This window comes from Metopolophium dirhodum, chromosome 1 (genome assembly GCF_019925205.1).
Source record: "Metopolophium dirhodum isolate CAU chromosome 1, ASM1992520v1, whole genome shotgun sequence".
In the NCBI taxonomy this organism is placed as follows: Eukaryota; Metazoa; Arthropoda; class Insecta; order Hemiptera; family Aphididae; genus Metopolophium; species Metopolophium dirhodum.
In genome coordinates, this window is record NC_083560.1 from 142,323,044 (window position 1) to 142,348,223 (window position 25,180).

Below are 25,180 nucleotides of genomic sequence, written 5' to 3' on the forward strand. Positions count from 1 at the left end.
GGTATGCAAACCGACTGCGTCGAATCGCGGACAACGTTCATTCCTGCCACCGAAAACGGTAAAAAAAATTCAAAACATTTTGGGATTCTATGCAAATCATATAGCCATCGTCTTTTTAGGGTGTCTAGCAGGTCAGTCACCTCAGTGGTCCGAGTAGGCAATCCGACTTCGTCGGATAGCAGATAATATACGACGGCCAGGTCACGTCGTCAGGTATGCAATCCGACTGCGTCGAATCGCGGACAACGTTCATTCCTGCCACCGAAAACGGTAAAAAAAATTCAAAACATTTTGGGATTCTATGCAAATCATATAGCCATCGTATTTTTAGGGTGTCTAGCAGGTCAGTCACCTCAGTGGTCCGAGTAGGCAATCCGACTTCGTCGGATAGCAGATAATATACGACGGCCGGGTCACGTCGTCAGGTATGCAATCCGACTGCGTCGGAAAGCGGACAGCGTTCTTTACCGTGAAAAAAATTTTAAAACATTTCGGGGGTCCATGAAAATCATATAGCCTCCGTCTTTTTATGGATGTCTAGCAGGTCAGTCACCTCGAATGACGTTCGCTGTAGTAATAAGGGTAGGCTATCCGACAATGTGCGACGGCTGGGTTACGTCGTCAGGTATGCAATCTGACTGCGTCGAATCGCGGACAACGTTCATTCCTGCCACCGAAAACGGTAAAAAAAATTCAAAACATTTTGGGATTCTATGCAAATCATATAGCCATCGTCTTTTTAGGGTGTCTAGCAGGTCAGTCACCTCAGTGGTCCGAGTAGGCAATCCGACTTCGTCGGATAGCAGATAATATACGACGGCCAGGTCACGTTGTCAGGTATGCAATCCGACTGCGTCGAATCGCGGACAGCGTTCATTACTGTCACCGAGAACGGAAAAATTAATTACGTGAAAAAAAATTCAAAACATTTCGGGCTTCTATGCAAATCATATAGCCATCGTCTTTTTAGGGTGTCTAGCAGGTCAGTCACCTCAGTGGTCCGAGTAGGCAATCCGACTTCGTCGGATAGCAGATAATATACGACGGCCAGGTCACGTCGTCAGGTATGCAATCCGACTGCGTCGAATCGCGGACAACGTTCATTCCTGCCACCGAAAACGGTAAAAAAAATTCAAAACATTTTGGGATTCTATGCAAATCATATAGCCATCGTATTTTTAGGGTGTCTAGCAGGTCAGTCACCTCAGTGGTCCGAGTAGGCAATCCGACTTCGTCGGATAGCAGATAATATACGACGGCCGGGTCACGTCGTCAGGTATGCAATCCGACTGCGTCGGAAAGCGGACAGCGTTCTTTACCGTGAAAAAAATTTTAAAACATTTCGGGGGTCCATGAAAATCATATAGCCTCCGTCTTTTTATGGATGTCTAGCAGGTCAGTCACCTCGAATGACGTTCGCTGTAGTAATAAGGGTAGGCTATCCGACAATGTGCGACGGCTGGGTTACGTCGTCAGGTATGCAATCTGACTGCGTCGAATCGCGGACAACGTTCATTCCTGCCACCGAAAACGGTAAAAAAAATTCAAAACATTTTGGGATTCTATGCAAATCATATAGCCATCGTCTTTTTAGGGTGTCTAGCAGGTCAGTCACCTCAGTGGTCCGAGTAGGCAATCCGACTTCGTCGGATAGCAGATAATATACGACGGCCAGGTCACGTTGTCAGGTATGCAATCCGACTGCGTCGAATCGCGGACAGCGTTCATTACTGTCACCGAGAACGGAAAAATTAATTACGTGAAAAAAAATTCAAAACATTTCGGGCTTCTATGCAAATCATATAGCAATCGTCTTTTAAGGGTGTCTAGCAGGTCAGTCACCTCAGTGGTCCGAGTAGGCAATCCGACTTCGTCGGATAGCAGATAATATACGACGGCCAGGTCACGTTGTCAGGTATGCAATCCGACTGCGTCGAATCGCAGACAACGTTCATTCCTGTCGCCGAAAACACGAAATTAAGTAATAAATTTCTTGAAAAAAAATTCAAAACATTTCGGGCTTCTATGCAAATCATATAGCCAACATCATTTTTTGAGTGTCTAGGTGGTCAGTCAACTCGAATGACGTTCACCGTAATAATAAGGGTAGGGTGTCTAGCAGGTCAGTCACCTCAGTGGTCCGAGTAGGCAATCCGACTTCGTCGGATAGCAGATAATATACGACGGCCAGGTCACGTCGTCAGGTATGCAATCCGACTGCGTCGAATCGCGGACAACGTTCATTCCTGCCACCGAAAACGGTAAAAAAAATTCAAAACATTTTGGGATTCTATGCAAATCATATAGCCATCGTATTTTTAGGGTGTCTAGCAGGTCAGTCACCTCAGTGGTCCGAGTAGGCAATCCGACTTCGTCGGATAGCAGATAATATACGACGGCCGGGTCACGTCGTCAGGTATGCAATCCGACTGCGTCGGAAAGCGGACAGCGTTCTTTACCGTGAAAAAAATTTTAAAACATTTCGGGGGTCCATGAAAATCATATAGCCTCCGTCTTTTTATGGATGTCTAGCAGGTCAGTCACCTCGAATGACGTTCGCTGTAGTAATAAGGGTAGGCTATCCGACAATGTGCGACGGCTGGGTTACGTCGTCAGGTATGCAATCTGACTGCGTCGAATCGCGGACAACGTTCATTCCTGCCACCGAAAACGGTAAAAAAAATTCAAAACATTTTGGGATTCTATGCAAATCATATAGCCATCGTCTTTTTAGGGTGTCTAGCAGGTCAGTCACCTCAGTGGTCCGAGTAGGCAATCCGACTTCGTCGGATAGCAGATAATATACGACGGCCAGGTCACGTTGTCAGGTATGCAATCCGACTGCGTCGAATCGCGGACAGCGTTCATTACTGTCACCGAGAACGGAAAAATTAATTACGTGAAAAAAAATTCAAAACATTTCGGGCTTCTATGCAAATCATATAGCCATCGTCTTTTTAGGGTGTCTAGCAGGTCAGTCACCTCAGTGGTCCGAGTAGGCAATCCGACTTCGTCGGATAGCAGATAATATACGACGGCCAGGTCACGTCGTCAGGTATGCAATCCGACTGCGTCGAATCGCGGACAACGTTCATTCCTGCCACCGAAAACGGTAAAAAAAATTCAAAACATTTTGGGATTCTATGCAAATCATATAGCCATCGTATTTTTAGGGTGTCTAGCAGGTCAGTCACCTCAGTGGTCCGAGTAGGCAATCCGACTTCGTCGGATAGCAGATAATATACGACGGCCGGGTCACGTCGTCAGGTATGCAATCCGACTGCGTCGGAAAGCGGACAGCGTTCTTTACCGTGAAAAAAATTTTAAAACATTTCGGGGGTCCATGAAAATCATATAGCCTCCGTCTTTTTATGGATGTCTAGCAGGTCAGTCACCTCGAATGACGTTCGCTGTAGTAATAAGGGTAGGCTATCCGACAATGTGCGACGGCTGGGTTACGTCGTCAGGTATGCAATCTGACTGCGTCGAATCGCGGACAACGTTCATTCCTGCCACCGAAAACGGTAAAAAAAATTCAAAACATTTTGGGATTCTATGCAAATCATATAGCCATCGTCTTTTTAGGGTGTCTAGCAGGTCAGTCACCTCAGTGGTCCGAGTAGGCAATCCGACTTCGTCGGATAGCAGATAATATACGACGGCCAGGTCACGTTGTCAGGTATGCAATCCGACTGCGTCGAATCGCGGACAGCGTTCATTACTGTCACCGAGAACGGAAAAATTAATTACGTGAAAAAAAATTCAAAACATTTCGGGCTTCTATGCAAATCATATAGCAATCGTCTTTTAAGGGTGTCTAGCAGGTCAGTCACCTCAGTGGTCCGAGTAGGCAATCCGACTTCGTCGGATAGCAGATAATATACGACGGCCAGGTCACGTTGTCAGGTATGCAATCCGACTGCGTCGAATCGCAGACAACGTTCATTCCTGTCGCCGAAAACACGAAATTAAGTAATAAATTTCTTGAAAAAAAATTCAAAACATTTCGGGCTTCTATGCAAATCATATAGCCAACATCATTTTTTGAGTGTCTAGGTGGTCAGTCAACTCGAATGACGTTCACCGTAATAATAAGGGTAGGGTGTCTAGCAGGTCAGTCACCTCGGGGGTCCGAGTAGGCAATCCGACTTCGTCGGATAGCAGACAATATGCGACGGCCAGGTCACTTCGTCAGGTATGCAATCCGACTGCGTCGGATAGCGGACAGCGTTCTTTACTGTGAAAAAAATTTTAAAACATTTCGGGGGTCCATGAAAATCATATAGCCTCCGTATTTTTTTGAGTGTCTAGCAGGTCAGTCACCTAGAATGACGTTTGCCGTAGTAATAAGGGTAGGCTATCCGACAATGTGCGACGACTGGGTTACGTCGACAGGTATGCAATCCGACTGCGTCGAATCGCGGACAGCGTTCATTACTGTCTCCGAAAACAGAAAATTAAGTAATAATGTACGTGAAAAAAAATTCAAAACATTTCGGGCTTCCATGCAAATCTTATAGTAACCGTCTTTTTAGGGTGTCTAGCAGGTCAGTCACCTCAGTGGTCCGGATAATTATATATATGCAGTATAATGTTATACTATGTATACTATGTATATATGTAAATAAACTTTAGGTATATAATAAGCAAACCCATATAATGTTACAAATTACAATAACCAATACGATCTACAAAAACATTAAACATTTCCATGCGTAATATATATTGGAAATATTATGTGAATTTCCAGCGGCCACGTTAATAATTTCTGTCGTCATAAGCTTAGTAGTAGAGTAGAGCAATATAGAAGCGAAACTCGATCAGCGGATCGGGGTTCTGTTTCCCATACGAACCTCCGAAAAACACGGAAACGTTTCCGCGCACCAACATGATGTTTGACCCAAGGTCTCCCGTATCGTGTAATCGGGGGATACGTAACGCGGGGTCGGCTTGTTAAAAGTCGCGCCTACAACTTACTGTAAGTCATTCGCTGATAGCGAGAGGATCGACGATAAACGGTCGGTGATAAGGCCTACCACTTTGGCGGTATTCTGTCAAAGGCGGGAATGTTTGAAAACCATGTTTGCGTGTGTATTAATGAATTTGAGTGATGATCCTGTGGCATTATTATGACTATATGAAAATTTTTTGCAAAAATGAAAAAAAGAACGATGGTCAAAAGTGTAAGGTGTAATGCTGTGTTCGAAAATATAAAATATCGATATAATATGTCAATTCAATAAATCAGCCGTGCGATATCGTCACCCGCATGGGTTACCTGCCTTGACTCTTGTTATTGTCGCCGCTCTAAAGGCGGGTTTCCACTATACACGTTTGCGTGTACGTGCATAAAAATCACTTGCTGTGATTGGTTGGTATTTATGGTAAGATTATGGTAAACCAGAGTGTTTATACATTCTTACCACACGATTAACCGTGTTACCATATTGTTGAATCTAGCTGAACATTTTTCGTGCGCACGGCAAACCATGATTGTATTCGAATACTGATAAGGAGATAAAATATCTAGTAATTTTAAATTTTCCTTAATGTGCACTTGACAGTTGACACTTGTGCATCGGACGTTGAATTCATCAAATATGGATCCGTCTAAAATATTAGTAAGTACCTTATATTATAATTTTAATGTTATTTATTATTCATTCAAGAATATAAGCAATGGTTAATTTTATTAGAATGATTATTTAAATATTTTATTATATGACTTTGGTATTATGTTGAATGTTTCAGGGAATTTTGTGCAGAAAGTGCAATAAGTTGATTGACTTGAACGATAAAAACCACAAATGTTCAGCAAGTAAAGAAAATAAAAAATATATTTTTATTTTAATGTTACAACATTGATGTAATTTTGTTCGGTCTCAATTCTTATTTTTTTTGCATATTAAATATATAAAAGTAGTAGTTTCACACTTCAATTTTTAGTAACAAAAAATATAATTTTAATAAATTGATTAATTTAAAAGTATTTATACTAATTTATATTTTTAGCTACTGCTCAAGCTCAGTTCAAATTTCAAAAACTTCAGCCTAAAATGTCATGTTAGTAACTACTAATTCAGTAAAATTAATTTCTGCTAAATCATAGCCAAGCTAATAATTTAAAAATGTCTATTTTAGCTAGTGTATCATCGTATTCTCCAATGCCTTCAACTGTCACAAAACCATCATTGATATCAAACTTCTTGAATGAAATCGAACAAGAAGAACAAAGTGATACTTCAAGCCTCTCAGAAAATAATTCTGATGATGATGATAATGAGTTTTATACCAATCTGATTACTGAGGTCAATGAACGTAATCCACTGTGGTATCATCGTCTCCCAATGTCTGCACGTTATGAGCCCATCAAACAAAATTTATGGAATGAAATTTATGTAGCATTGAAAGATTATTTTAAATCCATCTATAATCTAATATTTCGTTTTGTTTTGACTATAATTTTGATGATTATTAAATGTATGTAGGTATATATCCAATAGATGTCTTGAAAAAAAAGTGGAAGTATCTCAGGGAAAAATATGTTAGGGAAAAAAGAAAACCGGCAAGTGGTGCTGCAGGAGGGAAAAAAAAAAATATGGTGTCATATGAACTCGTTGCATTTTTTAAACGATATCATTACAAGCAATTATAAGTAAGATTATAATATTATTTACATTGTTGAAATATTATATCAACAAATATTAAAGGTTATTGACACTTATAATTGATGAAGGTTTAAGTTTTTTTTCTCTTGTATGTCTGATGTATTTTCATTGAGATTTTAATCTAAGCAATGGTCAAATTGTATATGAATAATATTATATTTTGTTAACAGAACTACAAGTAATATAAATCCATCATCGACTGAAGATTTGTCATTTTTAGATACAGCCAGTACAGAACAGAGTACTAAGCCAACAAAAAGTAATTGACACTTATTTATTTATTATGGTTATAATATGTGGTTCTGATTAAAATTAATGGAATCTCTGTTTAGGATCAAAGAATGATACTTTTGAAGAATCAATTTTAAAGGAATTACGCGAATCAAGACCTGTTGCTCCACCTGCAGTAAATGAAGAAAACGATGGGGACTTACATTTCTGTAAATATTTAGCCTCATTGATGAAAAATCTGACCAAAAAAAAAAAATTTACATTGCAATCACAAATTATAAGCCAAGTTATTAATAGTTTGGAAGACTGACTGAAATTATAAAGATATAAGAGACTGAAAGTAACTTCTTACTAATGTGTTCTATTTAGTCATTATTTGTTTTTATATTTTATTTTAAAATTAAAATTGATCGGTTAAATCATTATATTACTAGTCTCATAAAGTATTATTATTATTATTTTATTTTGTTTTGTTTTTATTGTTAAAATACCAGTGATTTTGTTTTGTTTTTATTGTTAAAATACCAGTGATTTTGTTAATTTTTAATCTAGAAAAGGTTTTATTATTTTTTTTTATAACTTTTATTTTAATTTCAGTCATAACCTGTTTGAATGTTGAAGTTTGATTTTTATTGAATATACAAATTTTATTTGCAAACATTTTTAACATTCAAAGTTTATTTACAACATTATTTACAATCTTTCATATTGGAATGCAACTGCACCTTCGCTTGAAAAATAATCCTTAAGTTTATTTCGTGTTAGCTTAGCATTTGCTGAATAGGTATTGGTTCCTAACTGGTGTACTGGTCTTAAAGCTCCCATTTCTTCTGTTCTCCATTGATTGTTTTGATCAAGTTCAATGTCCAAAGGGCCACTACAATACCGTACACCTATGATACATCCAAGTTAAAAACTATCATATATTTAGTATTCTTAATAATAAATACCAGCATTGTTTTCTGACATTTTAATAAAATTATGTAGTACAACGGCAGCTTTTGTAATTGCTTCTACAGTATTTTGCCCGGCTATAATTGGTTTTCTAAAAATGCGCCATTTTGAGGCCATTATTCCAAAAGTATTTTCAATTGTACGTCTGCCTCTGGAAAGTCTAAGTTAAAAATAATTTTGTAACAAATCAGTATATTTTAATTTCTTAAATAGATAAAACCGACCTATAGTTAAATATTGATTCGTTAAATGGCAATTTTCTTTTACCTCTTCCTGGGTAAGGGCGCATACGATTAGTTAGTAGTGGAAACGCTTCATCGCCAAGTGCGTAGTATGAAATAGGACCACTGGCACTATCTATATCTTTAGCAGTTGGGAAATTTAAATTATTTTGAAAAAAACCCTTGCCCATTTCAGAGTTGGAGAAAACTCCGCCATCACTACATCTTCCAGCTGCACCAATGTCTACTATTGTAAAGTTATAACTGGCATCACACATTGCCAACAGTATTATACTATGTGATCCTTTATAGTTATAGTTTTCAGATCCACTATTTGCAAATGCCTACACAATTGAAATAAATCATATTTTTATTTGTTCAAATGAAAAAAATAAAAAATTATTACCTGGTGTATTATATGTTTACCATCAATACTGCCTACACAATTTGGTACTTGCCATTTGTTTTCAAACTCAGCAGCTATTTTTGCCCATTTATTAGTAACTGGTACAACTAATACCTATCATTGGAAGTTATAATTTATTAAAATAACAACCATATTTTGACTGGCTTGTAATAGTTTATAAGATATAGAATACAATTTGTCTTAATTATATCCTAATGTTAGTATACCCAGAATACTTTAAACATAACATACCTTTTTATTTAAAGTATCCCATAAAACTTCACAACATTGTAAGATTAATTTAGATACAGTAGCCTTCCCTATACGAAAAGAGTACATAATCGACATCATTGATTCGCCAGAGGCAAGATACCTATTACATAAATTAAGTATAAATATACTTAACAAATGAATAGTAAATAGTAATGAATTATAATAACCGCAAAGTTGCAGTTAGGACTTCTCCAACCGATAATATATCAGGCCGACTTGGAAATCTCTTTATTTTGGGTCCGACTACGCACACCAGTTCTTCAAATGTACTAGCAGACATTCTTATAAAGTTTTGGTACAGTTCTGAATTTGTTAATTGCAGTCCACTTGTCAAACAATGCCAATGCCCATGTACTCTCCTTTCTTTTAAAAATGGTTTAATATGCCATCTGGGTTTTGATCTAGTAAACCATAATGTAGTATTAAAAAATAATAAATACTGAAATAAAAAATTATATTATTACCTGTGTTTTTTGTTCTTTTTGTGTAATAAAGTGGCTAAATATACAAGTAACACTTTTCTATAATGAACCTCGTTAGCATAATTAAACCATTGTATATCTTGTATTTCCATTTCACAACCGTTTATATTAATTATATTATTGTAATATAAATTATATTATTCACATTTTCAATAAAAAATAAAAATAAATTTAAATGTTATCAAATTAATAAAGTACAATCACAGAATAGATGATGCATTGATAAATCGTTATCAAAAACCATAAATAATATAACCATATCTACCAAACCTAACCGATGGTAGACCGTTCGTAGTAAACGGAATCTGTCATTCAGTGCACGTACACGCAAACGTGTATAGTGGAAACCCGCCCTAAAGGTGCGATTCCTTAGAACGCGTCTAGAGACGCGCGACCAGCGCGGCCGACGCGGCGCGACTCTAATTTTAGCCGCGCGGTTGATAGCGGATTCCCTAGAACTACAAATCGCGCCGCGCCGCGCCACAACAAATGGCCGGGCGGCACATATTTTGATATCGGGTTAATACGTCGTTGTTCGTTCTATTGATCACATGTATTTGGTTACAATTTTGTATTTATTATAAATTTGTGTATTATAAATTTTCAAACCAGTGAACAATGTTGCGTCAACAGAAAAAAAAAATATTGATAAATCTATTATTAGAAGAAATAGAAGAAGAAGAAATTATAATTGAAGAAGTTATGACAAAAAGTGTGAACGATTTGTATTTGACCAGAAAAAAGGAGGGTTTTTTTAGTGTATTGATTGAGAAACATTTGTTTAGAGATGAAAAAAAATTCAGGGAATTTTTTAGACTGAGTTGGGAGCAGTTTAATTTTGTTTTAAATCTAATCGAAGATGATTTAAAATTAAATCCGTATAACAGAGTGAAAGAGCCTATTTCACCGGCAGAGAAATTCGCTGTGACGTTAAGGTAAGAATGTTTTTAAAAATATTTATACATATAACATATCATATACTTGATCAATATAAATAAAAAAGAAAAATTATAACGGAAGCATTATGTAAAAGAATAAATAAAATAAATATATCTTATTATATTGATAAAAAATAAAATAAAATCGTCACTTTTTAAAATAAAAAAAAACAAATTAATATTTAAGTAAAAATACTACTGTTCAAAAACATAAAATAGCATAAATAACAAGGTTAAAGTAATTGTAATAATTAAATGCAAATTAGTATTTAAAAATTTTGAAAATGTTCCGACCAATTGGATGCTGATGAGTTTCCATTGAGCTCAGAATGTGATGTGGCGGAATAATTTATCGGGTGTAACTCTTGGAACCTAGAACTTACATTTTCTGCAAACTCGTAATTAGAAGGACTACTTGTCTGATTCGATGGTTTAAGATTCAAAAGTTCCAGTTCATTTATTATTTTTAATACTTCCATTTTTGCTTTAATCTTTAGTTGGGGCGAAAACTGTTTTACTGTTAGGGCTATACTTTTGAAGAAAACGTCGATTGGGTCTTCTGCTTCTTCTGGGTTTGTCAGCTCTTGTAGTAAACGGCTTCTTTCTTCACTTCTTTGGTTCAATATTTCGATGAATGCTTCAGTTTTTTTTTGTCGTTTTGTACCAGTTGTTTCTATTTTTGATTTTTGAACTTCTGTTGTAGACTCTAAAGTTGATGGTAATTGTATGTTTTCATTTTCCGGTTCAATTTGAGAAACACTATTATCCAATGAATTTAAACATTCTTCCTCGTCCTCATCGTTTGTCACATTCGTTAAGCTCCTATTATTATAATTTATAAGTATTAAGATTATATTTTACAAATAAATAATATCAATAAGTAAACAAATGTAAAATATATTATTAGTTATTACTGTCTTTCATATACAGCTGTATCCAAAAATGTCAAAACATCCTCTAGTATCCATTTCGAAGGTTTTTCTCTCGTAGCTGACCCAGTACCCAATTTTCTGCCTCTCCTTTTTTTATTATATGTATCCTTAATATTTTTCCACCGCTTTTTACAATCATCAACTGGATAAATAATTTTATGTTTAAAAATGTAAAAATAAATAAGAGTAAAACATAATTTATTATTCAAATATCAATATTGACATAAAAAATAAGTAGGTAGATATTATTGTCAAATAAATTATTATAAAAATAATTTTAACTTAAATACTATGATTAAAAAAAAAACAATAAACTTGTATTGAAAAATAAAAATAATATTATAATATAAATATAAACATAATAATTATGTCTTCAACCCTTCGATAAATATTGATCATAATTATTACTGTAGTATATTAAAATACCATAATTTATCTAAAAAAATTGCAAATAATTTTAAATTATAAAAAAGAATCCATACAAGAGTTGGATGGATACACGAGATGAATTGATAGGTTAGGCATTTTAGGATAGATTTTGGAATTATTTTATATTATAAAAAAAACGATTCTGAACGAAAATGAATTGTCAGTGTATATGTTTATAATAAATATTAAATAGTTATTTCACGCGTGAATTTTTAATTTTGTAATTTTTATTATTTTTAATTTTTAATTGAACCGATCGCGATATTTCTTATACTTATTATAAGTACAACTTATGGAGAACCTTGTATTATATTTTCAAGTGTTTTGGCAGAGTCAACAATTTTTCATCAACTTTTATAAAAAAAATCTAAGAAAAATCGAATATTTTAAATGCCTAAATATAGCTTAAAAATAAACGAAATATTTTGAAAATACATTCATGTAAAGAAAACGCTAATTCAAACATTTTATGTAAGTTTCAAGTTTCTACGACGTATACATTTTGAATAAGAACAAATATCAAAAATCGTTGAAGGCTAAATTGTTATTTTACGCAATTATGCAATAATTATAATTTCAAACACTCAACAAAAAACATTCATCATAGTAAAATTAATACATTCTTCACTTCGTTCAGAATCTAAAAGTATAAATTAAACACAATCAAGTGTTTTTTTATAATTTAAAATTACATTAAAAATAATATAAAAAATATATATATGATATATATATTATATATATAATTTTGGTAAAACTAATAAGTTATTGGCAGATAAATATTTTTCTGTTTTAAATAATAGTTTTTTTATATTTGCATATACTGATATTATATACTTAAATACTTTAATATAATTGTATTATTATTATTATTATTATTATTTAACAGGTTTATGGCAACTGGTGAATCTTTTCATTCCCTTGCTTTTGCCTTTCGTATTTCTCAAAGTTACATTTCACGTATTGTGAAGCTAGTTTTGAAAAGTTTAAGCAATCGATTAACACCTATTTTATTACCTACACCAACAAAAGATGACATGGTAGAAATATCAAAACAGTTTTGGAAAAAGTGGAATTTTCCGAATTGTGTGGGTGCCATTGATGGTAAGCATATTCGTATATTTTCACCAGAGAAAAGTGGATCATTATATTACAATTACAAAGATTTCTTCTCAATCGTTTTGTTGGCAATTGTTGATGCGAACTGCAAGTTCATTTTGGTTGACATAGGATCTTATGGTAAAGAGAGCGATAGTGGTATATTTAACAAATCAAAAATGTCAGAACAAATGAAAAATTGTGAATATTTTCCACCTAATTGCAAAATTCCAAATTCAGAAAAAATATTGCCGTATGTATACATCGGTGATGAAGCATTTCGTTTGGACCCACACATGATGCGACCATACTCTAAAATAGAGTCTAGAAATGATTGCGAAAAAAAAATTTTCAATTATCGTTTGTCACGGGCAAGAAGAACGACTGAAAATAGCTTTGGACTATTAAGCCAGGTTTTTAGAGTGTTTTATACACCGATACCAATAAAACCAGAAACCGTCGACCATCTCATATTATCTGCATGCTGTCTTCATAATCTTTTACGTGACCAATATACTTTAGAGAATACATCAGAACAACACTATTACAATTTTGACCCAAATGATTATCCTGCTAATAATATGGTACAGCTTGAGCATACGGGAGGATATGGAAATTATGAAGGCTTTTTAGTAAGAGATGAATTTAAACAATTTTTCAACTCTCCGCAGGGTACAGTACCATGGCAAAATTATCATACATTAAGAACCGATACTTCGTAAAATGTCATATAATATTTTTAAATATTTTGTATTATAATATTGAAGTACTGATTACATTAATTTTCATTTTTATTTTTAACTTCACTAATTGTTTGTTTATATATCTCAATAATATTATATGTACAGTTTATAATGTTTATAATGTATATATGTTTAATCTGAAATGAGAATACATGAGCATTTTTTTTAACCTTGTATTATTTATATAAATCAATAATACATAATATTCCAGTTTCTGTCTATATTATTATTAAAATTATGAAGAAAGTGTGATGGGCCAAACGTTGTCCCGAAATATTATCCCTTGAGTGAAAAATATAATATAATACATATTTATTATAATATTATATTCGATCAGACCTAACTATATTAGACCAATTTTTGTAAAAAGATATATGATAAATACCGTAACATAACGTAATAAGACCGGACTGAATACTATTGCATTTATAAATAAAAAGTTTTAAAAATTAAAAAATACCTGGTCTGTTCAATTCGTTTGAAATTTGTTTCCATACATTTTCTTTTATTATTTGATTTTTGTATGAAGGGTTTGCCAAGTCAAATAAACATGGATGAAACCCAACGAGTTCAGCCAAGGTTTTATCTTCTTCAGTACTAAATCCCGTTTTCATGATGTTCGAAGACATTTTTATAATATAATATTGATAAATATTATTTAACGTATTATATAATTAATAAATTAATTAAAATAAATATAATAAATTAATAAATATTATAATAATAAAATTTAATGTAATATTTATTCGTATTAATTATAAAAATTACGAGCACGCGGCCGCGTCATGACTGCCTCTGGCGCGGTCACGGTCGCGCGGCTCTAGACGCGCGCGGCGGTCGCACGCGTCAGCCGCGTTCTAAGGAATCGGCTACATCTAAAAATAGCAAAAGAAGTCCAAGCGCGGCTAAAATTAGAGTCGCGCCGCGTCGGCCGCGCTGGTCGCGCGTCTCTAGACGCGTTCTAAGGAATCGCACCTTAAGACTGCGCCGACGACCCGACGTCCGACTATAACCGTTATTAAACATCCGACAGCCGTGAATAACAGAAAACACGTGAGTATACAATTTAGTATTAATTTAATTTGTTGCTTTTTAAAACGTTGACCGCAGATCGTAGGTATTAATCAATCAATGTAATGTAACACATGCTTTCCGTTCAACGAATTTAATATTTTATCATACCATCGACTTAATAATACCGACAGATCACTTATTGTTTGTTTTACTATACACTTTCTTTATTGCTTTTTATTTGTCAACTTCAGAATGAGTAACAAAGTCTAAAACATTAACGGCAATTGCCAAGCGTACATCAGGGCCTTGTTTTTTTAACACGTTCAACGCGGATCGTATATAATAATTTATTAATTTAAATAATAAAATAATAATATAAATTTGCGAAGAAAATCGAGCCTTAGTTTTGTCTGCAACACATGCTTTCTGTGAAACTAAATATTTTTTCTATTTTTTGTTTTTGTTTTTAACACGGTCACCGCCGATCGTATTTATCAATTAATTCGAACGCTGGCTTAGTGTTAGTGTGCACCATATGCATTTCGTTAGACAAATTGAATATTTTATAATGCCACAAACATAATAATGCAGACCAATCAATTGTTCTTTTCAACTGTCTTATTAAATTTAGAATGAGCGTCTTCAATATAAGCCACAGCTGCACGGTTTATGTGAACCACGGGCAAGACCGCGCTCAGCGTAAGTATAAATTTGTATAAGATCATTGGTTAATATATTATATATTATCTACCCGTTTCAGAATGTTATAACTGTTATGTATATTATGTATATAATTGTAATTTATATTGTAGCCAAGCCCAGAGGTGGCCCGTTGAAAGGGGCGGTGGCGGTGGCGGTGGCGGTAGCGGTGGCGGTGTCAAGCGTAAGGATATATTAGTATATTTAAAAAGACATTCAAGTTTTCGAAATCAAAAAATCTAACTAAACAAATTATTTTCAGGACGGTTTACTGAAAACGGCCTCGCCGCGGCCGAAGAAGGTAAGGATATATATTTAGTATAATTAAAAAAAGCGTTCAAGTTTTCGAAATTGATAAATCTAATTAAACAAATTTTTCAGGACCGTAGGCAGACGGAAAGTTGGAGGCCGCCGAACGTAATGATATATTAGTATATTTAAAATAATTATCAAGTTTTTGAAATTTATAAATCTAATTAAACAAATTATTTTCAGGAGGCCAGCAGTAGTCGACCAGCAGACGTAAGGATATATTAGTATATTAAAAAAAAGCTATTGAGTTTTTGAAATTTATAAATCTAATTAAACAAATTATTTTCAGGAGGCCAGCAGTAGTCGACCAGCAGACGTAAGGATATATTAGTATATTAAAAAAAAGCTATTGAGTTTTTGAAATTTATAAATCTAATTAAACAAATTATTTTCAGGAGGCCAGCAGTAGTCGACCAGCAGACGTAAGGATATATTAGTATATTAAAAAAAAACTATTGAGTTTTTGAAATTTATAAATCTAATTAAACAAATTTTTCAGGACCTCAATCAGACCGCCGAAACTCTGCAGCCGCCAAACGTAAGGATATATTAGTATATAATATATTTAAGAAAACTTCAAGTTTTGTCTAATCAAACACATTATTTTCAGGAGCTCTACGTCACTGCAAGGGAGATGCCACCGAGCCCACCGCCAAACGTCGTAAGGATATAATATAAATACTTTAGTTTTTGAAATTAATAATTCTAATCAAACATATCATTTTCAGGTACCGATAGCAGACACCCAACTAAGAAGTGAGTTGTTAACAGGAACATTTTTTCTCAACAAAATTTTTTCTATGTTTATTCGTTATGTTTTTTTCAGATGATCAATAAAATAATGACATTTATGACAAAAACATGACTATATCGTTTAAAATTATATTTTATTTTCCTTTTCCTCTCCTACTGGATATTTTTAAATTACTATGTGTGTACTTTGGGTACAGTATGAAGGATTTTTTTAAATTTCTATTAGTTACCAAAAACATAATATAATTCATACTATTACAACACAATAAATTATATGTGTGGTGTGTGGATCAAATAAGAGTTATAAATAGTTATAATGGTTGTCAGGATGTCAGTGAAGTTAATGACATTAGGTAGGTATTGCATGGGATGTCTAAAGATTTGCATGTAACAAAATTAAAGATTTTAGAATCAATATACTACAATGAGTAAAACAAATACAACCTAAATTGTATAAATATTTCCATTGTTAAAGTAATTTAATTTCATGTGTAATATAATAATATAAAACTAATTACACAACTATTGAATATTTGTACAATTACATAACTCCAATAAAATAAATAAATTAGCAGTGTACCAAGTCACTATATGTACAACTATTGATTGAATGGTACTTAAAAAAGTAAATAATATAATATGTGTTTCCGTCTCATCCGAGAGTTACTTTTCATAGCAATTGATCCAGTGGCAAAATAAATTATATCAATTCACGGTGACCTAGTATGTAGTAGCACACTACATAATATTAAAGTTTTTAGTGAATAAAATAGTATCATCAATGGTGTTTTATTATGTAAAACAAATTATGTAAAAAATAATTTACAGCAATTTGCAGTGTTGTAGCGTGTACAAAATGTTGCATTACACATTATCTTATATAATAAATTATAAATTAAATATTGTTATTAAGATATCCAATTGTGTGTATAGTATCAATGGTTTTTTAAATTGTTATTTTAGTTATATTAGTTAGGTTAGGTTCTACTCATGTACCAAATAGGACAAAACTGTTGTGCTTATTAATTTACTGTATTTTAAAAAAAATTGTTATTGAACAAATGGTGTTTAACACAAAACAAATACTCTTTTACTGAGCAAAACAATTAATACAATGTCAATTATATAAATATTGAAATAATTACATTTATATATAGTAAGTAAATAGTAATAAAATCTAATTATATAGTATCTAATAGTAATGAAATCTCAATCATGAGTAAAACAATTAATAAAAATATGTCAATACGTTAATACAATTAAGTAATGTCTCAACCATTAATACAATATAAATCAATCAAGTAGTTCAGCGAAATACAGTGTACAAAATATTAAAAATATTGTGAGTACAGTGAAATTGACTGATTAATGTCAATAGCATATATATGATTACATAAAAACAAAGGAGAACCATTAATACAATATAAATTAATACTACTTAAGAAAGAAATACAACAATAAAATGGTGTAATAAATATTGAGAACATAGTGAAATTAACTTATTAATGTTATTTATACATCATATAATATAGGTACATTAGAATCTTAATGTGTGAAATAAAATACAACATTTAAATTAAATTGTCTGTACTATCTGTACTATATTATACTATTCAATAGGATGTGGTACAATACAAATAACACAGACATTACATACATTGTTTGACATTAGTTACGAATTCACATTATAGTGAATTCGCATCCAGAGAGAACCACGAGGAGGTTGTCAAACTTTCTCTCCGTTTAGCCCGAAGGCAAGGTCCACGAAGTACCTCCACACAGACCACGTAAAACAGCGGTGTAACGTATTATGTTTGAAAAATATGTCACACGTGTTAGGTTTAAAGTCACCTAGACTATCATCATCATCTTTGACCATCGGGCACATGTAGAACACATACCACGTAGAACAGCGGTGTAACGTATTATGTTTGAAAAATATGTTACACGTGTTAGGTTTAAAGTCCCCTAGACTATCAGCAGGCGTCACCTAATTATAATTTACTTACCATTGTCACCACTCGTTGCATTACAGAACTTCCCTGTACACTATGTTCTTGGTGACGAATCGGCCGCTGTCATCGGCGTACATGCCGACTCTCACGGACTGTGCGTTTCTCACCCTCGAAAACGCCACGTACAGTTGCCCGTGCGTGAACACAGGCGACGTCAGTAACAAACCTACACGGTCGAACGTCTGACCCTGCGACTTGTTGATGGTCATGGCGAACGACAATCTCACCGGGAATTGAAGGCGCCGCAGTAAGATGGGCAGGTCGTCCTCACCGCTGGACGTGAGCGGTATCTTGGGCACGACGATGTCGTCGTCCTGTGCTTCACCGCCCAAAATCCTAGCCTTGAAATTGTGACGCCGCAGTTCGGTGACCACCAACCTCGTACCGTTGCACAGTCGTCTCCTCGGATCGAGATTTCTGAGCAACATCACGATGTCCCTCTCCGGACCACGGGCAATATCTTCCTGAAGTCGCCGGCGAACAGCATGGTTTTACCGCCGAACGGTAATTCCGATGCCATGACGTCCCTGGGCAGGCGGTCCACCACCGCAGTCCCGGCGACATTGGGGCTTCGTCCCAGACGATGAGCGCCGCGTTGCGTATCTTCTGCGCTCGCTCGGACTGCATGGTGACGCTGGACGTCGAGTCTTCGGTCAGCGTGCCGAAAGGCAGTCCGAACGTCGAGTGTACGGTCATGCCGCCGTCCATGAGCGACGCGGCGTTACCGGTGAACGCCACGCACAACACCTCCCGCTGCGGAGGTCGGTGCCGAAGCGCCCATATCAGGCATCCGTACAGCGTCGTTTTTCCGGTACCCCCGGGTCCGTCGACGAAGAAAGTTTTCGCCACCTCGCGTTGGTCGTCGACGGCCGCCATCACGCGGTCGTACATCGTTCGCTGTTCGGCGTTCAAGGCGTCTACTTGTGGGGCCCACCGTGCCGCCGCGTCTATTGCCCGGAACAGCGCGTCGTCCTGCAGCGGTTCCAGTAGACGGGGGTCGGCGAGTGGCAGACCGTAGTAGCCCGGCGATTTCCGGTGTACACGAAGTAGATCCTCGATGGCCGCCAGACACGTGGCCCTCGCGCGGTCGACATCTTGGAGACGGCGGTTGAAGTCCTCCATCATGTTTGCTTCGTTCGCCTCGTACAACGCCAGCGGGTTTGAGGGCTCGCAGAACACCAGTATAGTGACGAACAGATACCGCAGCTGCCGCGGTGTGTCCAACGTCGCCGATTCCGTCAAGCAACCCCGCCACGCTCGGTCGTCTTCCAATAATCCGAGTGCAACGGCAGCCGCCGTGAATGTTTCGTGAACGACCCCGTCCACCGTCCTTATGTCTTGAAAGGACTTCGGGCCTCTTCGGTTCAGAAGTAGCAATCTCAGGTGGAAACGGTCCCGGTCCAGTGGGTTTACTATGTACATCCGAGCCAACGTAACGTTTGCCATCCGAATCCGCCGCGGCAACCATTGGGTGACATTTCTTACGAGTACGTTTTCTTGATTACGTGGCATCTGCCAGGTGTAATGCGTCGGTATTTCTTGGTACAAGTATTGTCGAGCATTCACGTCTGTTGTGTTGAGCGCGAAGAACTGCGTGAGTTTTGTACTACGCACAGCTTGGTTCTGTAGCCGTTCTTCTGCTTGGCCCGGCGCAAAGTACACGTTCTGACGACCCTCCAGGTGGACAGGAAGTCTGACGACCGTGTGACTTTTGCCGTGCAATTTGTACGAAAACAACCGCCAGATGCCTTCCGGTGGGCTGACATATCTTGAGTTTACGTAACTGAAAATTAAAATTGAAAAGATAACTAACAATGGCTCTATAGATGATACCGTCTGGTGTTGTGATTGGTATTATTATTATTATATAATTCAAGTAAATAAGCAAAAAGCGCCAAGAGTAAGCGCCTGTCGATTGCGGGGTCCGGCAAGAAGGCGCAAACCACGCCGTCCACGTCCTCGGCCGTGCGGAACTTACAGTCCTCTGCCAGGATTATCAGTATATGCGCATGGGGCAGACCACGTTTCTGAAACTCGATAGTGTACACGTAAGCGCCGACATTACCAAACACACGATTCACAGTTATGTCACCTATTAGCTCCTGTAGCTTCCTGTTGAACACTCTGGCCACCAGGTCCGGCCTGTCGCTTGCCGTGCTGTGGGCAGCCAGGTTTTCAGTGATCTCTGGCCACCTGGGATTGCACGTAAACGTTATGAACAGGTCGGGTTTCCCTTTGGTACGCACTATGGTGATGGCGTCTTGATAATTCATCTTGTTGAATCGGTCGCTACCCGTGAACGTCGACGGCAATATGACCCTACGCCCGACCGCCATGGGATCGACGTGGAGCTGTTGGTTCACATGGTCCATGAGCCCTTGATACGCTTCGGCGAGGAGATCCCTCTGGTGCAAACGTATGTAGTTCAGATTGTTCGACTCCATTCGAACATACTGGTCGCACACATACATCTGCAACAAGAACCGACCTTGATGTAATAAACTAAACAGTTCATGCCTTTGGTCGTTATTTCCCTGATATCTAACAGCCAAACGGTAGGACGCAAACGCTCTGATACTGTTGCGATTACGGACATTGTTTCGTCGGTTGCCCGCTTGCAACATCCCGTTATGCCAACCGGCCTCGCCGTACGGGAAAAACAGCGGATACAACATCGGATCCGAGTGACACGACCCTTGTGAAATGTAACGAATGGTATATATTATTTAAAGTGAATTGCTAAATCAACGATTTGTAGTAGCTGGAGGTTAGAGGATGGAGTTGTGATTGTGTTGTGAGTATATAACCGCAAAAGAAAGGTTATTAAAATATTAACTCTGATCTCTTTGTATTCCAAGGATTTATAGTGTATATTTGTAAGTGATGTCTGTTATGAAGTCCAAACAAATCATGAAATTAAGCACCGAATTAATGTGACTATATTATGTTTGATTATTGATAAATTATATAGTACACTACATACAAATCATAACACGACTTATTGTCATACTATCACTACAAGATGAATATTATATGGTTTGAATTTAATATTGTTAATTTAACTCTATCTAATATTTTATGTATACATAGGTCCCCTAGCTCGAATAGCAATACCTGATCTATTATGATTAAATTATATCCTGAATAGAATTCCTGGCCTGTCTATTTAACATTCTAATCACTGATAAATCTTTGAACGACACTTATTATCGGAGATGCGAACAATAATATAATTATCCTTCATAGTCTTTCAAAAAAATAGGAGACCGCTGCAGGATTTGTCAAAATATCAGTAAAGCTTATTAAAATAATTTTACCTCAGAATTTAATAGATTCATTCAGAAACTTAATTTTAAAAAGTAAAAATTAAGTAAAATGTACTATTAATTCTGAAAAAACTGTTTTTGTTGCGTTTTCTATTTATAATTGAACTCATTTTTCTAAGCACAAACTAATAATATAAAATGATAGTCATAAAACTGACTGTGCATATTATTTTAAGACTGCAATTTGAGATGGAACATCCATATACAACATATTAATATGCGCTTACAAACTATTATTACTTGACACTATATCAATCTATTTTACAATATGGGATAACTATATGGGGTGGTACCTCTGAAAACACACTAAAACCACCAATATAAACGTGAATAAACGTGAATCTATAAGATACAACCTAAATATCAATTATTCAAAAAACAGTATTGGCCAGATATTTCTAGACTATTTAGGACCAACTTATTTCAATAATCTAGAAATTAATTTTAAGAAGTATCTAATGTTTTTATAACTAATTTGTTATCTCAATTACATAGTTTATAAGTTTCTCATTTTTGTTATAATTGTTATAATTCTATCGAGTCTTTTTATAATTATATATATTAATAATTATCACATGCGAATTATTTATCAATATCAAAAACCTTATTTATGTAATTTACTGTTATTATTAATCTTAATTAATTATTCGCTACTTATCTGTGCACTTTTTCTGTCCATTTGTTAAAAATTGTTATAATGTTTGATTTAAAACTGTTTGAATAAATAAATAAATTGTATATGCTGTGCAATCTCTATAAGGAAATAACTCGATACCTTCAACTTAAAGAAGGTAGCTAAACCAAATTGTTTGTTCAGTATACTTCAGTATTACTGCACAAGTGAACGGGTTAAGGTCGGTTTTGACCTAACGAATTAGTTATTAAGTAATTATATTTCAAAAGAATGTCCAAAATGTAGTGTATACTTAATGTAAATTTAAAATCGCTGTGTCAGCTTTACTGTACAACAAAAACTATGATTCTATTTGATATAGTGAATATAAGTGAACAATTTTGAGACAGCTGTGTAAATTTAATTAATAAAAAATTATGTTTATAGTAAATAATTATTAACTAACCCGCTGGTATGGTTTGCATCCTGTGTTGCGGGTTGATTGGATTCGTATCGTAGATGACCAGATTAATGTCTCTTGGCGGACGACCCCCTTCGCCTACGAACACGGCCGCAACTTCGTTTGCGGTAGGCAGGTTGTTTCGCCCGTCGTCCCGGGCCGCATCTCGGACAAAATGCATCGTCACTGGCCTAGGTCGCACACCTGCGGGATCGGCGTCGGCTAGGTCTCTTTCTGCCAGCCACACCTCACGCATGTTCCTGGAACAAATATAGACATGTATATTTTTATAGTTAGACAGACTCCATGTAGAAATCATAAAAAAATCATTCAGTGCATTTAACTCTATAATTGTATAATTAACATAATACATAATAATAAATATATATATTATAAATGTGTGTGAAGTGTAGTAAGCTTAGGAGACCACATATAACAATAAAACCTATACTTCATATAAATCCAAGCATTAAATTAGTAATATATTTTGGTATAATTATGATATAATAATAATAATTTTAATAATAAGATAAAATATAAAAACGTCCCAGCCCTAAGTTATATTTAATGTTACCTATATCATTCATAAGCACATATAACTCTGTTGGTAGCAGAGTAAAATTACATATAAAATTTAATATAATTTAAGTAATAAAGGTAAGAAAATTTTTTTTGAATCAACATTAAGTAATAACTGCAGTATATTGGTAGCTGCGAGTGTCTAATATCAACGTAATATCTAGTTTGACAGTTGACATAGTTAGTTTATTGGTTACAGTTTTTTTGTTTTTTCTGTCTACTTTGAGAAAGGTATCTGTAAAAGAAATTTACTCTAAGGGGCAATTCATATTCCTAATGTTAATAAATACAATAAATTTATATCTTACTTAAAAGCCATTGCGTACGGATTTACGTCCCGCAGAAAACCGTCCAATAGTCCCATCACAACTACGGACAGTTCACGCTGATTTCTCTGCAGAGCCATCCCAACGCGGCGGGTGTTGGCCTCTGCGGACTCGAGGAAATACAATTGACAGTAGTTGGCATCTACTCGGTCAACGGCCACGTCATTATTTATCCTCTGATAAGTTTGGCCTTGGATACACATCGTTCGCGGTCCACGCCCACGCAAACGCCTGTCGTCTGTGCCACAGCTAAACGCAGCGAATGCCAGGGCGTTGTTGTACCGGCGAATGTCGTCTCGGAATCTACGACTATCCTGTGAATCTCCAATCAACAAACTCATTAGTAAAAAAGGGGCGGGCAACAACGCGTGTTGTCCTGCAGCGGTCACTTGACCGTTGTTACAGCAAGTGGAGAAGTGCCTATTGGCATCCCGGCCCACAACCTCGCCTTCGAAGTGGCGGGCGTTACACTGTGTGCAGATTCTGTTTAACGCGCCCGCGTTGTGCCGCTCTGGAAGCGGGTGTGTCACGCCTGCCTGCCTGTCAATTATTGGCGCACGCCCTCGGGGTTGTTCATCCACGGCAAGTGGTCGGAACTGCAATTTAAATGATAAGTTTTATTTATGGTTTTTTTATAAGTAAGACATATTTACTGACCTCTTCGTCGACGTCTGGCTGCAACTCGTCGAGCATGTCCTCAAACTCCAGTTCCGCTTGCACTTCGTCCATCTGCACTTCTACCACTTCTACCCCTTCCACGTCATCCCCTCCGTCCATCTGGACCTCAACAAATTCCATGTCCTCCACCACTTCCATCTGGACCACCTCGTCCTCTACCACTTCCATCTGGACTACCTCGTCCTCCACTTCCTCCACACCTTCCATCAGGACCTCGACAAATTCAATGTCCTCCACCACCTCTACTCCTTCCACATCATCCCCCACATCCACTGGGACGCCGACGACTTCCACATACTCCACACCCTCCACTGGGACGCCGACAACCTCCACGTCCTCTCTTTCTTCCATCTCGACGTCCCCAAGCACCTAAAAGTTAGGTTGAGTTTAGAGTAGGTACAATTGTATTGATAATTCTATATTTTTATAATAATAATATTTTTTTTTAAATAGTTACAGAATAATGTTTAGCTGAATGTGTGTTCAATGTGATCAAGTCACACCTATATACAAGCCCTGCCTAACCTTAATGCAATCTTTTATGATAACATTGCAGTAGGTATATTGAGATAATAAAAGATGCACTGAATTTTGTTACAGTGAAATAAATAAATTTTAACTTTAAATTAAAACTTTGGTTGAATGAAGTTTAAAAAGTGAGCTGTATATTGAACGCCATAACTATATCAAATATTGGCAATAAGGTTTGTAGATTGTTTTTGCTGTTGTCATTTTGTACTGGGAGTACAGTGTACCTACACACTTTATTTGAAATAAAATTAGTTATAAAATCATGTGAGAATTATAAACCATCAGCACAGCAAGTAGGCTATTGGATTTGGTTTGCAGTCTAGTAAAGTATCAAACTGTAGCCACTGTGAAATACCGCCCACATGGGTAAATTGAAATAATAAACACATTTTAATGCACAAAAGTTGATATAGTAGGTAACATTTAAAATAAAGTGAGATAATTGTAACTTAAACCTAGGTCAGTAGTAAGTAGTGAGTAGTAGTAGTGGTAGTAATATTAT

General features: G+C 35.9%; 4 protein-coding genes and 1 pseudogene across 4 annotated transcripts; 2 read left to right on the forward strand and 3 right to left on the reverse strand.

Moving 5' to 3' along the window:
• The first annotated feature begins 5,570 nt into the window (after positions 1–5,570).
• On the forward strand, positions 5,571–7,398 carry LOC132936455 (uncharacterized; annotated as a pseudogene).
• Positions 7,399–7,549: 151 nt separating this feature from the next.
• LOC132936454 (uncharacterized) lies at positions 7,550–9,388 on the reverse strand. The gene is made up of 7 exons (XM_061003186.1): positions 9,218–9,388; positions 8,921–9,154; positions 8,733–8,853; positions 8,481–8,594; positions 8,078–8,418; positions 7,850–8,013; positions 7,550–7,792 (listed from the first exon to the last, which is right to left on the reverse strand). The coding sequence occupies exons 1-7, from the start codon at positions 9,325–9,327 to the stop codon at positions 7,593–7,595; spliced, it is 1,284 nt and encodes a 427-aa protein (XP_060859169.1). The 5' UTR covers positions 9,328–9,388; the 3' UTR covers positions 7,550–7,592.
• A 217-nt stretch (positions 9,389–9,605) lies between these two features.
• Positions 9,606–14,001, reverse strand: LOC132932953 (transcription factor Adf-1-like). The gene is made up of 3 exons (XM_060999296.1): positions 13,833–14,001; positions 11,088–11,247; positions 9,606–10,995 (listed from the first exon to the last, which is right to left on the reverse strand). The coding sequence occupies exons 1-3, from the start codon at positions 13,999–14,001 to the stop codon at positions 10,443–10,445; spliced, it is 882 nt and encodes a 293-aa protein (XP_060855279.1). The 3' UTR covers positions 9,606–10,442.
• LOC132935943 (uncharacterized) lies at positions 11,981–13,523 on the forward strand. The gene is made up of 2 exons (XM_061002593.1): positions 11,981–12,005; positions 12,421–13,523. Coding segments are annotated over exons 1-2 (933 nt in total). The 5' UTR covers positions 11,981–12,003; the 3' UTR covers positions 13,352–13,523.
• A 4,178-nt stretch (positions 14,002–18,179) lies between the features above and the next one.
• Positions 18,180–24,498, reverse strand: LOC132932954 (uncharacterized). The gene is made up of 6 exons (XM_060999297.1): positions 24,127–24,498; positions 23,452–24,065; positions 22,571–22,824; positions 19,999–20,860; positions 18,551–19,948; positions 18,180–18,501 (listed from the first exon to the last, which is right to left on the reverse strand). Exons 1-6 carry the CDS (start codon positions 24,496–24,498, stop codon positions 18,180–18,182), a joined length of 3,822 nt encoding a protein of 1,273 aa, XP_060855280.1.
• Between the last annotated feature and the right edge of the window lie 682 nt (positions 24,499–25,180).

Coding starts and splice junctions, on each gene's coding strand:
- LOC132932954 (XM_060999297.1), bottom strand. CDS start 24,498: ATGGAAGAAAGAGAGGACGTGGAGGTTGTCGGCGTCCCAGTGGAGGGT. Junction 19,949..19,998: donor ACCAATCACAACACCAGACG/GTATCATCTATA, acceptor TTTAATTTTCAG/TTACGTAAACTCAAGATATG. Junction 18,502..18,550: donor GAGGAGACGACTGTGCAACG/GTACGAGGTTGG, acceptor TTTCAAGGCTAG/GATTTTGGGCGGTGAAGCAC.
- LOC132936454 (XM_061003186.1), bottom strand. CDS start 9,327: ATGGAAATACAAGATATACAATGGTTTAATTATGCTAACGAGGTTCAT. Junction 8,854..8,920: donor GTCCTAACTGCAACTTTGCG/GTTATTATAATT, acceptor TTTATGTAATAG/GTATCTTGCCTCTGGCGAAT. Junction 8,595..8,732: donor GGGATACTTTAAATAAAAAG/GTATGTTATGTT, acceptor TTCCAATGATAG/GTATTAGTTGTACCAGTTAC.
- LOC132932953 (XM_060999296.1), bottom strand. CDS start 14,001: ATGTCTTCGAACATCATGAAAACGGGATTTAGTACTGAAGAAGATAAA. Junction 11,248..13,832: donor AAACGAATTGAACAGACCAG/GTATTTTTTAAT, acceptor TTATTTATCCAG/TTGATGATTGTAAAAAGCGG. Junction 10,996..11,087: donor ACAGCTGTATATGAAAGACA/GTAATAACTAAT, acceptor TTATAATAATAG/GAGCTTAACGAATGTGACAA.